Here is a 13,538-nt window from a genome sequence, read left to right on the forward strand (position 1 = left end):
CAGTGCCACCCTGCCCTGCATGCAGCTCCCATGGCTGTCACCTCCTTGAAAAAGTCAGGCAGGTGCTGGCCTGCTTGCACCATGTGCGCCGAGGTGGCAACGGCTCTGTGCTGCAATCTGCTTGGCCACAGCAGCTCCTTTTATATTTCAGTCACCTCCCCTATCATGAGATGAGAGCAAAGCTTCCTGCGGACATTTCTGCTAGGTCAGGGCTGTGTCATTGCCAGCAAGAGGGCTTCAGAGGGAGTGCTGGGAGCTGGAACAGCACAGTGGGACCGTGCTGCTATTGCCACCTCCTGCTGTATGAGAGCAATGCCAGGAGAAGATATTTGAGTCTCACCCAGATGGAGCCCAGGAGCCAACATTGCAGCCATGCACCAGGGATGCAATTTAAACCAGTGCAGCTGGGGGGGGGGGAGGGCTGCTGCTGAGGGTTGCAGTGCTGCCAGCAAGGCTGTGCACCTTGCTGCAGGTACATGGGGTGAATTGGAAAGCCCCTTCCTGAGACCCCCAAGGACATGGGTGAAGAGTGAAGGCACAGGGATGGCAAAGAGAGAACAACGCCTGCCAGAGGAAGGTGTGCTGTAATTGTTGGGCTCACAGTACCATTCCATTCTGAATAAATAGATCCTTTTGGTTATTAGTACACAGCTTCCCAACGAGAAGGTAAACCTGGAACGACACAACGACAGCAGAAGACCCAACCCAACACACACACTGCAGCACCGAGCCTCATCCACAGCTTCAACATTAAATACATCTCCGACTCAGCCACATGTACACATTAAATACATCAAATTCACTCAAACCTTGCATGTAAACTTTGCTGGATACCTTCTGGAAAATACAGGTAAGTACAATGCAATACGTAGACATTCAAGTACAAAACGCTGCTGGGTTGCTCTGTGTGCACCGAAACTGAGATTGCATCGCTATGTTTGGTTTGCAGCCTCTGGAGGGGACAAAGGTTAAGAATTTGGAGCCTCAGGTAAAAAAGAAAACATTTGGGTTTGCTGCTGACCTCGTATGTGCTGAGGGATCTGGCCAAGAGGCTGCAGAGCGATAGCACCCAGACTCTGTCCCCTGTTGTTTGTGCCCTGATCTCCCCAGGTGCCCCCAGACATTGAGGGATGAGAGGAGGATGTGCCCCCTCCCCCCCCCCCCCCGCAATGGGAACCATTCTGGGATGTCCTTAACACTGCTCCCAGGGATTGCTGCGGATTCCTTTGCTTCCTACACCCACCGGGATGGGAGAACAGAGCCCAGGGGTCATCCTGTGCCCGGTGAGACCTCTGCTCACACTTCATAGCATGGTGCTGGGCTGTCCGGCTCCCTGCCCTCGGCGTCCCACAGGTTGTCATAGCTGAGCTCGCTCTGGAAGCTCTGCAGCTCAGCGTAGTCGTGGTACACTGCAGAGTCACGGTGCAGGCAGCCGCCTTCTGGCACATCGTAGGCACCCATGCCATCATCTGCAGGGAAACAGCACAGCCCTGAGAGCTCCTCCAAAGCAGCCTGGTTCAGCTGCCTGCGGTCAGCAAGGAGGGAAGGGCACACATGGGTTCCTGCACTCCTCCTTCAGCCCTGCTCCAAAGATACCGATGGGGACATGGATGGGGATGGAGATGGGGAGGGAGAACCCAGCAACACCCACGGGCCTCACCTGGTGGCTGCAGCAAGGGGCCCAAATGTTCCTCTGGCAGAGATGACACCTGGAAAGGAGGAGATGGACCGATGGGGACGGCACAGTGCTTCAGCCCTGGGGTACCCCATGCCCTTCCCACTCCCCAGGTTGCACCCACACAACGGTCTCCAACCCTGAGAGAGACAAATCAAGCCCCCAGCCCCTCCCAGGTGCTTACAGAACAGCACTGCGGGGCTGCTCCCTGCCCCAGGGCTGCACTGACAAACTCACGTTGGCAAGGTATGGAGCATCAGCAGGAAGCTGGGGGTGTCTCTGTGCCCCGAGCACCTCCACCCAGTGCCTGCCGGGCAGGGGCTGGGCAATCTTCTGACACTGCAGGACCTAAACAGAGCAAATGGCAGAGCTGATGCCCACCATGGAGGCCCCCCACTCCTAAGTCAGATTGCTTCCCTACGGCAGCAGTCAGGGCTGCTATTCCCACAAGCATCACAGTGAAGAAAACAGAAGGAATTGGAAAGGAGGAACCCTTACGTTGCTCAGTTCCAGCTGTGCTGGGGGGTCCGTGGGGCGATGCGGTGTGCTATAGGTGCAGTATGGCTCACTGTACAGCGCAGGCAGGACGGGGTGCTGGGGGATGAGGCTGCACGGTGCCTGTTCCACATCCTGTGTGCCTGGACCACATCTGCCTTTGGGCTTCTTGGTGCTGCTGCCCCTCCGCAGCTCCTGCACAGGCAGCACGGTGCTTGGCCAGTTGGTGTGGGGCAGGCACTGCAAAAAGGCAAAGCTGGCTCTTTTCCATCAGCCTGGACCCACATGTAAGCAATGCATGGTCACCGCCTTGCTTGGGTGCTCCACCTGCTCCCTCCCTACTAATTTCCCAGGGTTTGGGCATGGTTTTCACTCACATGGAGAGGTTGGGAATAGCCAGGGCTGTGTGGCTCCTCCAGCAGCATGAAGGACTGAGCATCGTGCAGCGAGCCGCTGTGCTGGGACAGGTGTGTCAGGGTGTTGGTCCCTTTTCCTCCGGATGCCCAAGAGTTGGTGCGGCCATCAGAGGCCAGTGAGCCTCTCCCACTGCCAGCAAACTGCAGGGGAAGAGAAGAGGAATGCATCAGAGCAACCTGAGCATCCCGACACCCTGCACTGACATGTGTTGCTCCATAGGGCTGAGCATCCTACAGATGGAGCTCCCTAGGGCTGAGCATCGCATGGATAGAGAACCCTAGGGCTGAGGATCCTATGGATGGAGATCCCTAGGGCTGAGATTTCTATAGATGGGGCTAAAGCTTCATGGTTCAGCTCAGCCTGGGCTCTTGCATCAGGGCTACCCATCCCCATCCCCACTGGATTTACACTGGTTTCCATGCAAATCCGCAACAGTTGTTACCTGGTTGAGGTGTGGCAGCTTTGATCCTGAGAAACTCTCTGATCCGGACAAGGAGGAGTCAGCATTTCGAAATTGGGCAGTTTTGAGGCAGTAGAGCCACTCCTGGTAATCCTCATAGCTGCGGCAGATGACGCGGATGGAGTTGATCAGCCGGCCTGCGAGACAGCATCACGCGGGGCTGCTGCTGGGGCCGGGCTGCAGCCCACGGTGCCTCCCCCAGGAACCCATAGTCACTCCCATACCCATTCCCCATTCCCCATTCCCCATCCCCATACCCCATTCCCCATCCTCATACCCCATTCCCCATCCCTCATCCTCATACCCCATCCCCACACACCATCCCTATCCCCATACCTCATCCCCATACCCCATCCCATTCCCATATCCCCATACCCCATCCTGATACCCATTCCCCATCCCCACCCCCATTCCCATACTCCATACCCCATCCCCACACACCATACACCATCCCCACACCACATCTCCATACCCCATACCCCATCCCCATATCCCACCCCCAGGCACCAGATCCCTACACCACCATGGGACAAGAGGATCCCAGACCAAACCCAGATTGCATCCAGCACAGCCCTGAATATGCACCTTCTATTAAAAATGAGGTTTTCTCATTCTCTTCAAACAACACCTGGATGGCATTGAGTGGCAGCTCGCCCTGTTGGGGATAGAAGAAAATCACTGTCTCTTTTCTAGCCCTCTTGGCAACATTTTCCCACCTTTTAGCAGCTGATGTCTCCAGAACACTGCACAAGCGTTGTCCCCACAAAAGCTGACCTGCTGGCTGGGATTTCCAGCCCGGCAGCCAGGAATCTCCCCTCCATACCCTGCAAAGCCTCCCAAAGACAGGGCTGAGCCCCACGGGTGCCAGCAGCTGAAATGTGAGCCCTGGGCCGTAGGGCACACTTGTGGCTGCCACTCTGGTGGCACACATGGCAGAGGCTGAAGCTGTCCCCAACTCGTCCTCAGTGCTGAGCACAATGCAATCACTGCACGCACGTCCACAATGGCATTGCACAGCCATGGAGGTGGGTTGGTGCTGAGGGAGTGAAGACAAACTCCTGCAGTATTTCTCCTGCCTAGGAAAGCGATTTATGGTCCGAGCAGTGCAGACCTTAGGAGGAAAAACTAAAGCAGCGCTCTGTGACTCAGTTTCCCCTGTTGCTGCTGTAAAAAATGGACTTTGGTGCTGCCATGCATGGGCGTGGAGTAGGCACAGAGCATCCCTTGCAAACAGCCCTCCTGGGCATGGCAACCCCCAAAACCAGCAAGAGAAGGGCCAGACTCTTTTCACATTGATGGGAGGCTCAGCAGGCTTGCAGAAGTGCCGGGAGAAGGCTGCTGTGCCCCAGCATGCCTGTGGAAGAGCCGGTTCACGGGGAATCCCCTGCAGCCCCGCACCGTGGGAAGGCAGCACAGTGAAGGATGGGGAAGACAAATCCAGTTTAAGGTTTCAAAAGAGATGAGTTCATCCAGGAGCCCAACCCAGGGCCCCCTCGTGCAGTGTCCTCTTCCCAGGAGCTGCCGACAACGCGCTCCCGAAAACAAGCTCAGCCCGAGGTGTGGCACAGGGAAACACCCAGGCGGGTGTTCAGGGAGAGCTCTCATGGTACATGGCCCTGCTCCAGCCCTTGGATGCTCCACGCAGCTCTTCCCACTCCAATTAAAAGCAGCCTGCATGCCGCAGGGCATGGCATGGATGTGGTGACATAGCATCCTGGCGGTGCGCACCTGTCGGTTGGGCACTGCACTGCTTTTTTCTCTGCTCAAACCTGAAAAAACAGCCTTGGAGCACACATGGCTTCTTGACAGCCATTGGAGTGATGCCTGAGATGTTGGCTTGCAGGGCCATTCGCACTGCAGGTGATACAGGTGTAGTCCCCATACCACGCATGCTGCCTGGGTGCTGCTGGCTTTCACCTCCTCCTCCCTGCATCGCGGCGCTCGGCAGCCAGCTCCTTCCCCGCGGGGCTTTGTAGGAGGGCAAGGTGTTTCTCATGGGAAGAGGGCTTGCAACACCCTGCTGCTGCTCACCTGCCAGCTGGCAAGGGAGGCAGAGCCCTTGCCAAGAGGAGGAGGGGAGCCAGGTGGAGGGAACAAAGAGCCGAAGCTGTGCTGTGGGTTGGGGAGAGAAAAGAGAGATGCTGGAGGATGAATGTACCTTAAAGTAGAGGCCGTTGTGCTCTTCAGACACAATCACCAGCGTGGAGGGGTACAGCACCAGCAGGCGCTCGTGCTGCTCCTAGGGAAGGAAAAGAGCAGTGCTGAGCCCCGGGACAGTGCTCTCCTGCTCCATCCCCAGGCACTGCAGCTGGGCCAGCAGAGCGGGGATGAGCACTGCCCCATGATGTGCATTGAAGGGCTCTTCAGGGACCCCACAGTGGTCCTACCTGGAAAGGCAGGTGCTGGAGCTTCACTTTGGAAACGCAGAGGACGTCACCGAGGGATTCCCGCTGGGTCCCCCTCCACTCCTGGACAGGCATGTTCTGCACCGACCACCGCAGCTCCTCCTTCCCCATCGAGCTCTGCTTCCAGTCATCCTAGGGATGGACCAAAGCAGAGACGTGCCCTCCACTTTAAAATGCTCAGCGAGCTCCAGATACTGGGTGAGAATTTCCCCAGACCCAACCCAAGGTGCTGCAAGAGGTGATGGGGAAGCAGCGTGCTGCAGAGCACAGCATCCACCCAGCACTGAGCCCCTGCATCCCAGCCCCAAGCACCAACCTGAGCAATGAAGGGCAAGCCCAGGCTCCCTCCGTTCAGGTGGATCTGCTTCTCCAGGTGATAGAGCCACTGCTTCAGCTCCGTCTCCGTGGGACAGAACACAATCAGAGGGTTCAGCAATGGACCTGGGTGTTGGAGAGACGAGATGTGCTGAGCTGTGCAGCATCAAAGGGCACCACAGTGCTTCTTAGCTTTGCTTCAGCTGTAAATGTAGAGACCGACCACTTCCCAATGTATGTATTTATTGCTGCACCTGTGCCAGACAAGCTGCAGCGCAAGTGAAGCCTCACAGCCCCTGCTACTCACTGCAGAGACACTCTAATGACGTTAATCATCACTTCTGGCAGGCTGCAGGATGGATGTTGGGATTAATAATTGACCAGTGATCTCAGGTTATAACAAACTCGGTGCATGCTCGGTGAGATGGGGATTTGTGGGGCTCGGAAGGAGTCAGATAAGGGAGCGCACGGGATAAACATGGTACTTTGCCCTTTGTGGAGGCTTTCATCTCATGAGACCTGTGTTAGTTATGAAAATCAGGTAATTAAGACTTTGAAACACCTCTGGCTTGTCAGAAATGCACTGATACAAACTCAGCAGGGAGGAGGAAGTTGAGGCAGAGCGGCTGTCCCTGCGTCACTCCGCTCAGCTCCATCTCACTGGTTGGGTATGAGGAGTTATGCAGGTCCAGGGCTCACCCCTCTTCCCTGCCTTGGTTTCCTCATCTTTGCAATGGGGATAAAGAGATCCCCTGCACAGTAGTCTAGGAGCTGATAGCATTACCCAGGAACTTGGGTGGCTATGGGTGTTTACCAGGCCCTGCAGAGCAGCAGCAATGACACAGCTGTGCTGAGCAACCTGTGCCAGCCTCGTGCTCTGTCCCACAGCCCCATCCTTCCTCTTTCTGCAGGAAGGCTTTGGGCCATCTCTGAGCCACAGAGCCACTTCTGTGAGCCAGGCTGGGGTGCTCACAGTCCCACCAGCACCGGAAACCCAAGGCATAGCAACATTATCAGCATCTCCTTTTTACTTTCTGGGTGGCCACCGCATGGCTTTCTCTTCCTTGGCTCCGCATCTTTCCAGCATTCCTTCCCTATTTCTGTGCACTCCAGGCTCTAACTACCACCCCTGGGGCCTTGGGGCTGCTGTAACTCAGCAAAGAAGCCTCTGGCCACACTGCAGACAGCTCATTATCCCTTGAATAAGCAAGGCGAGCGCTTGGAAAGCCTAAAAACTCTTGAAGGCAGCAGCACTGACAGGGGAGTCCCCACTCAGCCCCTTCCCTGCCCACAGCCCTGGGCATCCCTACCAGCTAAGGATGCAGAGCATCAGTTCCCTGCCTCCTCTCCCCACAGTGTGGTTTTCCACTTTGTCACCATGGGGTTCACACACCCTCTCAATCCATGGGGCACAGACCTGTGATGCGGAAGGCGTGCTGCTCCTCCTGCCCCGCGCTCCTCCTGCTCTCCATCTCGCAGACATTCAGCTCTTTCAAAGGCAGCAGGCCCTGTGTGGGAAGGAGACACTGCCATTATTGGAGCAGCCCACAAAGAATGCCCCTTTCCCATAGGTTGGGCTGCCAACAGCTGGAAACATCTGAGCCTTCCATCCAGCGCTGCTTCCAGATCTTGGAGAAACCTCAGCAAAACCAAACACAAGAATATGGGAATAGCACAAAGCAGAACTGAGCTGCTCTGTTCCCATACCCCAAGCCTTCACACACACAAGGCATAGGAATGATGACAAGCATGTGCTGCCATCTCGGGCTCTCAGAACAGGGGCTGTGAAAGATGCTAATTGCTGTAATGTCTTGGGGCTGCTGCTGGCACATTAATTCCTTCTTAATTCCTTTAGGATTAATAATCCAAGGGGCTGTTTATAAAGCAGGTGGGGGATTGGTGATGGTGTTTGCATTCTGCTGTGTGGCTGATGGCTGGCTTGCTCCGTGAGTCAAGAGAGCACATCGTCATATTGCTTTAACCTCAAGTGACCTAGAAGACAATAAATCATTTCTAAAAGGGATGAGTTTCCCCAACATCCACAAAGCAGCCATGCTCGGTTGTTGTTACTCACTCCTGCAGAGGGAGGATGCATTCAAGGTCGGTTTTGGCTGTGATTTTTCGGCTGTATGTGCATAATAGCCTTTAATGAACCCACATCAGCAAAGGTTGCTAGTGGAGGCCCATCCCATCTCGTCCATCTCACCCAGTGCCCCCAGTTTGGCCATGCTGCCCCTTGGAGGTGCCCTACCTGGTAGGTGAGCCCATTGGAGCCCATGGACTGGAAGTAGAGGTGAGACTGGAAGAGCTCCAGGTAGCAGTCATTGACCTCCTGCAGAAAACACGTTTGGGGTTTCTAACAAACACCTGCCACAGCTGTAGGTCCCATTGCCCAGCATTTCTCCCCACATCCCAGCCCTGCAGGGTCAGGCTGTGAATTACCTGGCAGTGCTGAAACTTGAATTTGACCTTGGAGTAATAGATGATTTTCCCCAGGTTCCTGACGACCGTTTTCCTCCGTCCCTTCTTGAACAGGCTGGGGAACCTCTGGTCCAGGTTTTCCTTCTGGTTTTCTTGGTTCTGAATGCTCTGTACCAAAGATTGGAGATTAACAAGTCAAAGGTGGGATGTGGGATGGATGGAAGAGATGCCCCCAGCACAGCACTCTGCATCTGCTCTGGATTTGGGGTCTCCGTGCTGAAGTCAGCTTTGGGTTCAGCTGGCAGAGATGGGGATGTGTGCACTGGGGGAGACAGGAGCTGGAGGAATGTTTTCTGGGGTGGGAAAGGGAGTGTGCAGAAGCATATTTAGGGTTTCCCAACTCTGACCTCCTGCCGTCCTGACCCAATTGACTGGGACAAGGACCAAGCAAGGCTAAGACAATGCAATTTGCCTTCCAGGCCAGGGGTTTCCCATGTTTCCTGAGCTCTGGTTTGATGGAAATTCCTTCCTTGTGCAACGGCACAAACCCACACCCCTATTGCACTCCACTGCCTAAGCCCACGGGGTATTGCACACAGGCTCAGAGATACTCACTGCCAAGCAGAAGAGAGAGGATAAGAGCCACGAGCCCACCCTGAACCAGGCTGCAAGCCTGAGAGGGACCTTTTTTACCCATTTACATGGGATATTTCCTCCCACGTCGAGGCGGGAGGGCTGCAGTGGTGACATGTTGAAGCAGCATTTCCAGGCACGCAGCAGGGAGCCGGGGGACAGCACAGAGACAGCAGCTGCGCCCCGTGATGAATGCAGAGCCAGCAGCACACAGCTCACCCCTGTGGGCCCCAGTGACTCACCCCAGTGGAATGGCACCAACCCCAGCCATCCCTGGTGCTCAGCGGCTCACGGGACCCTCGTACCTGCAGAGCTGAGCTCCTTCTGCACCCACAAAGAGCTCTGAAATCTCCTCTGGGTGCAGCTAAGCCCTTTGCTGCTGCAGTCTCCCTCCCAGCTCCATGCAGTGCCATGCACATGCATCCGAGCTGTGGGGAGCTGCAGGCTGCCTGGCGATGCTCTCACCAGAGGCAATTAACGACTGCTCCTGTGCTTCTCAGCTCAAACCTCAGCACCCACAGGGCCTGGTGACTCAGTTTTTTTTCCCTCCACACCATCACCATCTGCCCTTGGAGAAGCCTGGAGCCAGCTCTGTGTTTCCAGCTGCAGCCTGGGGTCAGGGCTGGAGGGGGCAGGGGAGCAGCTCTGGCCCTGCATGGCCGGTGGGCAAAGGGAGGGATTGGGATTTTTCTCTCTTGAGAAAGACGTAATTGAGAAGGGCTTCCAAGCGCCAGCAGTCTTATCAGCACCGATCAGGTCTTTTGGTCAGGCAGGAAGAAGTGGGGCAGCTCAGGTCAATTTTTTACCAGGCGGGGCTCTCTGTGTTTTTCTATCCCATTTCTGCTCCACAGGGGCTGCAGGCAGCACAGATCCCAGGCAAGCAGCTTTCTCCCAGGGCTTGGCAAGCAGTGCCAACCCCGACACCTCTTTGCCCTCCCCACATCTCCGCTGCTCAACCCGCAGGTAGAGCCGGTTGCTGATTAACCTGCCCGTACCCCGCAGCCCCCGCTGACTCCCTGCTGAATCACCCTGCAGGAAGGGCTCAGCCCCTCACACAGTACCCAGATTTGGGTACCGTGCTCCGGGCATATCCTTCCCCTGCGGATTTGCTGTGGCTGGGAGGGGTGGGAAGCAAAGGGAAGGGCGGGGTGTGGGAGCTGCACAAGGATGCTATCCGTGGTGGGGTGGGAGCAGAGATTTTGGGATGCCCCCAGCACTGTGCACACAGCTGGACTGACTCCATCACCTCCCAAATGGAGATGTCCCATCACAGGTGGTGCTGAGTTCCACGCAGGATGCCAACACAGCACCATGCCTCAGTTTCCCCCTTCCCCCACATTCACGTAGCCCAGTTGCCCTACAACAGCACGCACTCAGCGCTGCCCCATCCGCAGCCCTGGACCACCCCAAAGTCCTGGGCAAACACACAGTGCAGCGTTCCCCGAGCATTGCTGGGATGCAGCCATATGGCCACGGGGCTGCTACGTGCCCGGGGCAGACCTGCCCTTCCTGATTATCTTCCCAGCTCTCATTGCTAATACGCTGCCTGCTCCGTCTCATTCCAGCGTGGGAATGAATCATCCTACCTTTGAGTGTTAGCTCGCATTTTCCCTTCCTACCCAGAAACAAAGAACTGAGAACGGTGATGATGTTCCCACCACGCTGCACTCCCCCCAAATCAAACACATAGAGATGCAGCGTGTCCTTATTCCCCCCGTGGGGATCCCAAGCGTAGGGCTCACCCCTGAGCTGCCCTGCTGTGGAGCCTGGTGCACCTTTGGCCCTGGGATGGGTGGGAATGCAGCCTGTGGGGCAGGATGTGCTGGTACTTGCCTTCCCAGGGATGTACTGCAGGATTTTGTCTGTCGTTGTATCCCTCTCCCCATCGCCGTCTATGCCGAAGAAGCTGGGCAGCTTTTTCTTGCCATTTTGCCTATGGGGCAGGGGGAGAAATGGCACAGATCTGAGCTGATGCAGAGCGAGTTCTGCTCAGAAAAAAAGGGAACTTGGAAATCTCTGCGAGCAGTTTGCTGTGGGCTTTCTAATCATCCCAGCCCAGCACTGAGCTGATAAACGCCTGGAATGATTACAGCGGGTTTCGTGCTGCACCTGTTGGTGTTTCTTTGTTTTATTTTCCATTTCTTCACATCACCAAATGTTCTCAGCTGAGCCTGGGAGCAGCGATGTCCTATTGCAATGTGCCACCTCCAGCCCCGCTGTGAGACCCTCTGGGCAGAGCTGCATGTGCACACACACACACACGCATACACGCACACCACTGGGTGTTATGGGGTCTTTGTGGTTTGCCTCTCTTCCCTTCCACCCCCAGCCCAGCCCCCCTGGTACAGCACACAAGGAGCCCCATTTGGGGCTGCAGTACCACCCTGCAGAGGTGTTTGTTTGCCATTGGGGCACAGCAGGAGTCAGGCTGAGTGCCAGGGTTTGGGGTTTTCCTACTAAAGGGATAGGGATGGGTGGGATGGGTACACTGGGTTGGGGTGAGGGTGAGAGTTAGGGTTAGGTTTGGTTAAGATTACCGTTAGGATTATGGCCAGTAAACCTATGGTTAGGGTTACCACTGGGGTTACGGTTAGGGTTACTGTTAAGGTTATGGTTAGGATTAGGGTTAGGGCTACGGTTAGGGTTACGGTTAGAGTTAGGGCAGCACAAATAAAATGCGAAACAAAGGAATGCTGAGCTCTCAGCTCTGTGCCCCACGGTGGGGAGGTGATATTTCCCAACTCCAGTGAAATAAATCACGCTGTTCCTCAGGGCAGTGTGGCTGCAGCACTCCGGCACAGCACTACGATCCCTCCCCGGGCGCCTGCAGCTGCCGTGGCACCACTCAAAACCCCACAAACCTCCCATTGCTGGTGGAACGCTCTTTGGGATTCCCAAGAAGAACTCAGCACCGACCCCGTTCCCAATGAAAGCACTCGTACTCACTCTTTCTTCAGCGAAGGTTTCCTCCTGAAGGAGTGCCGGAACCCCCCAGGCGCCTGCGGGACGCACGCAATGTTCCCCATTCCAGCAGCCCAGGAGCACTGGGAGCACTGGGAGCAGAAGCAGAGCTTGTGTCACGCAGCCATGCCCCGCTTCCGTCTGTCGGCACTGACTTGTGGGTGTGAGCCGGCAGCAAATAGACTTTTGGCCCAGGGCTCTCACCGGCTGCTTCTCCTCCGCCCCGTGTAGGGCCGGGACGTTTGGGGAGGGGCTGCGTCCCAGGGCTGAGCCCAGCTCACTGCATAGGATAGGGCTGAAGAAATGCCCTGGGAGCATTTTTCTTACTGGGACTCGATGGTCACTGGAGGTGAAAGGGATGAGGAAAGAGATGGTAACGACACGGAGTCGCTGACGATGATATGAAAGGTGGATGCAGAATGAATATTCCTGTCCCGCTGATTGAAAAACAAAAAAGCTGGGCTGGGTGGTCACAGCAAATGGGGAAACTCCGTAGTGTTATGAATCAAACCCAAAGCATGCAGAGAGCTCACATCTGAGAGCTCTGCAAGGAGATTCTTGGGTTGTGGCTGTTTACTTGCGGGAGCAGCATTTGGCATGGAAGGAGTTAATGAAGATAGTGCTATCTTGATGGGTGAAGAAGACCCCTCTGGCAGTGAGGGGTTTGCAGGGTGCAGGTTTTGTCCCTGCAGAGTCACAGACCTGCAACAACCGGGCAGAGCAGCAGCAAAGGCTGATGCTGAGACAGGGAAGGTAATTTAAGCCCAAAGCAGCGTGTGTGTTTTTAATGGGAAGGTTCGTTCCATGCTGGAACACCTCCCACATTATGATGGATTCTCTGACATGGGGTTTTAAGACCGGGAGAGGATGTTTTGCTTGCAGGGATGTTTGAACCGTGCTGGGATTGGCTCTGTGAAGCCGTAGGGACACGCTGGGGTTGTTGGACTCCGTTTGCACCCACCTTGTGCTGGAGCTGAACAAGAGCAGCACATCCCACAGCGCCAATCCCACAGCTGGGGAGGGGGCTGCTAAGAACAGAACATCTGCCAAAGGCTCCTGCACCTTCCACTTTTAAATCAGCCCCTTCTCCCACTCCTTGTATAACTCATTAACCCTTTGTGGCCAGGTAAAGCCATGGGACACCCCCTGCCCCCTGCAGGAGCCCCATATCTCTTATGGCCTGGCACTTCTGCACACCCTTCACAGCCAAGTCCTGGCGACTCCTGGCAGCCACCGAAGCTCACAGCCAATGGCAACAACTGGGATTTGGTCAGGAAAGGTCCGATTTCTGCTAAGAGCCGTGGCTAACACGCTCAGCACCGTGACCAGAAACGTGCTGTTCCTCCGGCGTGTTTGCTGGGTTCCAGACCTCGGAAAGACTTTTACAGTTATTTATAGAAGCCCGAGAGAGAAGCAGGAGCCTGGGGAGCAGACAGAAAGAGGACACAGCCGGGCAGCAGCCAAGCCCAGTGTGACAGCACAGGGCTCTGCTGCAGGGCTGGGAGTGTGTGCATGGGAAAGTCCCCCCTCGGGCCCCACGGATGCGGTTACCCCTTGCCATGCAGCTCCACGCTGCCCTTTTCACCCCCTGCTCCCATGAAAGGGGTCTGGCACTCCCCCCAGCCAGCAGTGAGTGGCAGCAGCTCATGAAGGCAGATCCGAGCCCTCTCCTCTCCTCTCCTCTCCTCTCCTCTCCTCCCACCCCGGTGACAGCTGGAGGGAAGGAGGATGTTTCCCGTCTGGTTTTCATTTCCAC

The 13,538-nt window shown here is 55.9% G+C and overlaps 1 protein-coding gene across 1 annotated transcript; it reads right to left on the reverse strand.

Moving 5' to 3' along the window:
* Positions 1-567: 567 nt before the first annotated feature.
* PLEKHN1 (pleckstrin homology domain containing N1) lies at positions 568-11,970 on the reverse strand. Its single transcript, XM_010722766.4, has 15 exons — positions 11,768-11,970; positions 10,655-10,754; positions 8,210-8,356; positions 8,019-8,099; positions 7,185-7,275; positions 5,769-5,893; positions 5,435-5,584; positions 5,206-5,286; positions 3,633-3,702; positions 3,030-3,184; positions 2,548-2,727; positions 2,174-2,410; positions 1,913-2,023; positions 1,661-1,709; positions 568-1,469 (listed from the first exon to the last, which is right to left on the reverse strand). Exons 1-15 carry the CDS (start codon positions 11,845-11,847, stop codon positions 1,297-1,299), a joined length of 1,830 nt encoding a protein of 609 aa, XP_010721068.2. The 5' UTR covers positions 11,848-11,970; the 3' UTR covers positions 568-1,296.
* Positions 11,971-13,538: the final 1,568 nt, after the last annotated feature.

The sequence above is a fragment of the Meleagris gallopavo genome, chromosome 23 (assembly GCF_905368555.1).
Source record: "Meleagris gallopavo chromosome 23, MGAL_WU_HG_1.1, whole genome shotgun sequence".
NCBI classification, from domain to species: Eukaryota; Metazoa; Chordata; class Aves; order Galliformes; family Phasianidae; genus Meleagris; species Meleagris gallopavo.

What these genes read in the sequence shown, in the direction of transcription:
- PLEKHN1 (XM_010722766.4), bottom strand. Translation starts at nt 11,847, where the DNA reads ATGGGGAACATTGCGTGCGTCCCGCAGGCGCCTGGGGGGTTCCGGCAC. An exon ending in AAACCTTCGCTGAAGAAAGA is followed by an intron (nt 10,755 to 11,767) that starts GTGAGTACGAGT and finishes CCTGCCCCATAG; the next exon opens with GCAAAATGGCAAGAAAAAGC. An exon ending in ATGCTCCATACCTTGCCAAC is followed by an intron (nt 1,710 to 1,912) that starts GTGAGTTTGTCA and finishes CCTCCTTTCCAG; the next exon opens with GTGTCATCTCTGCCAGAGGA.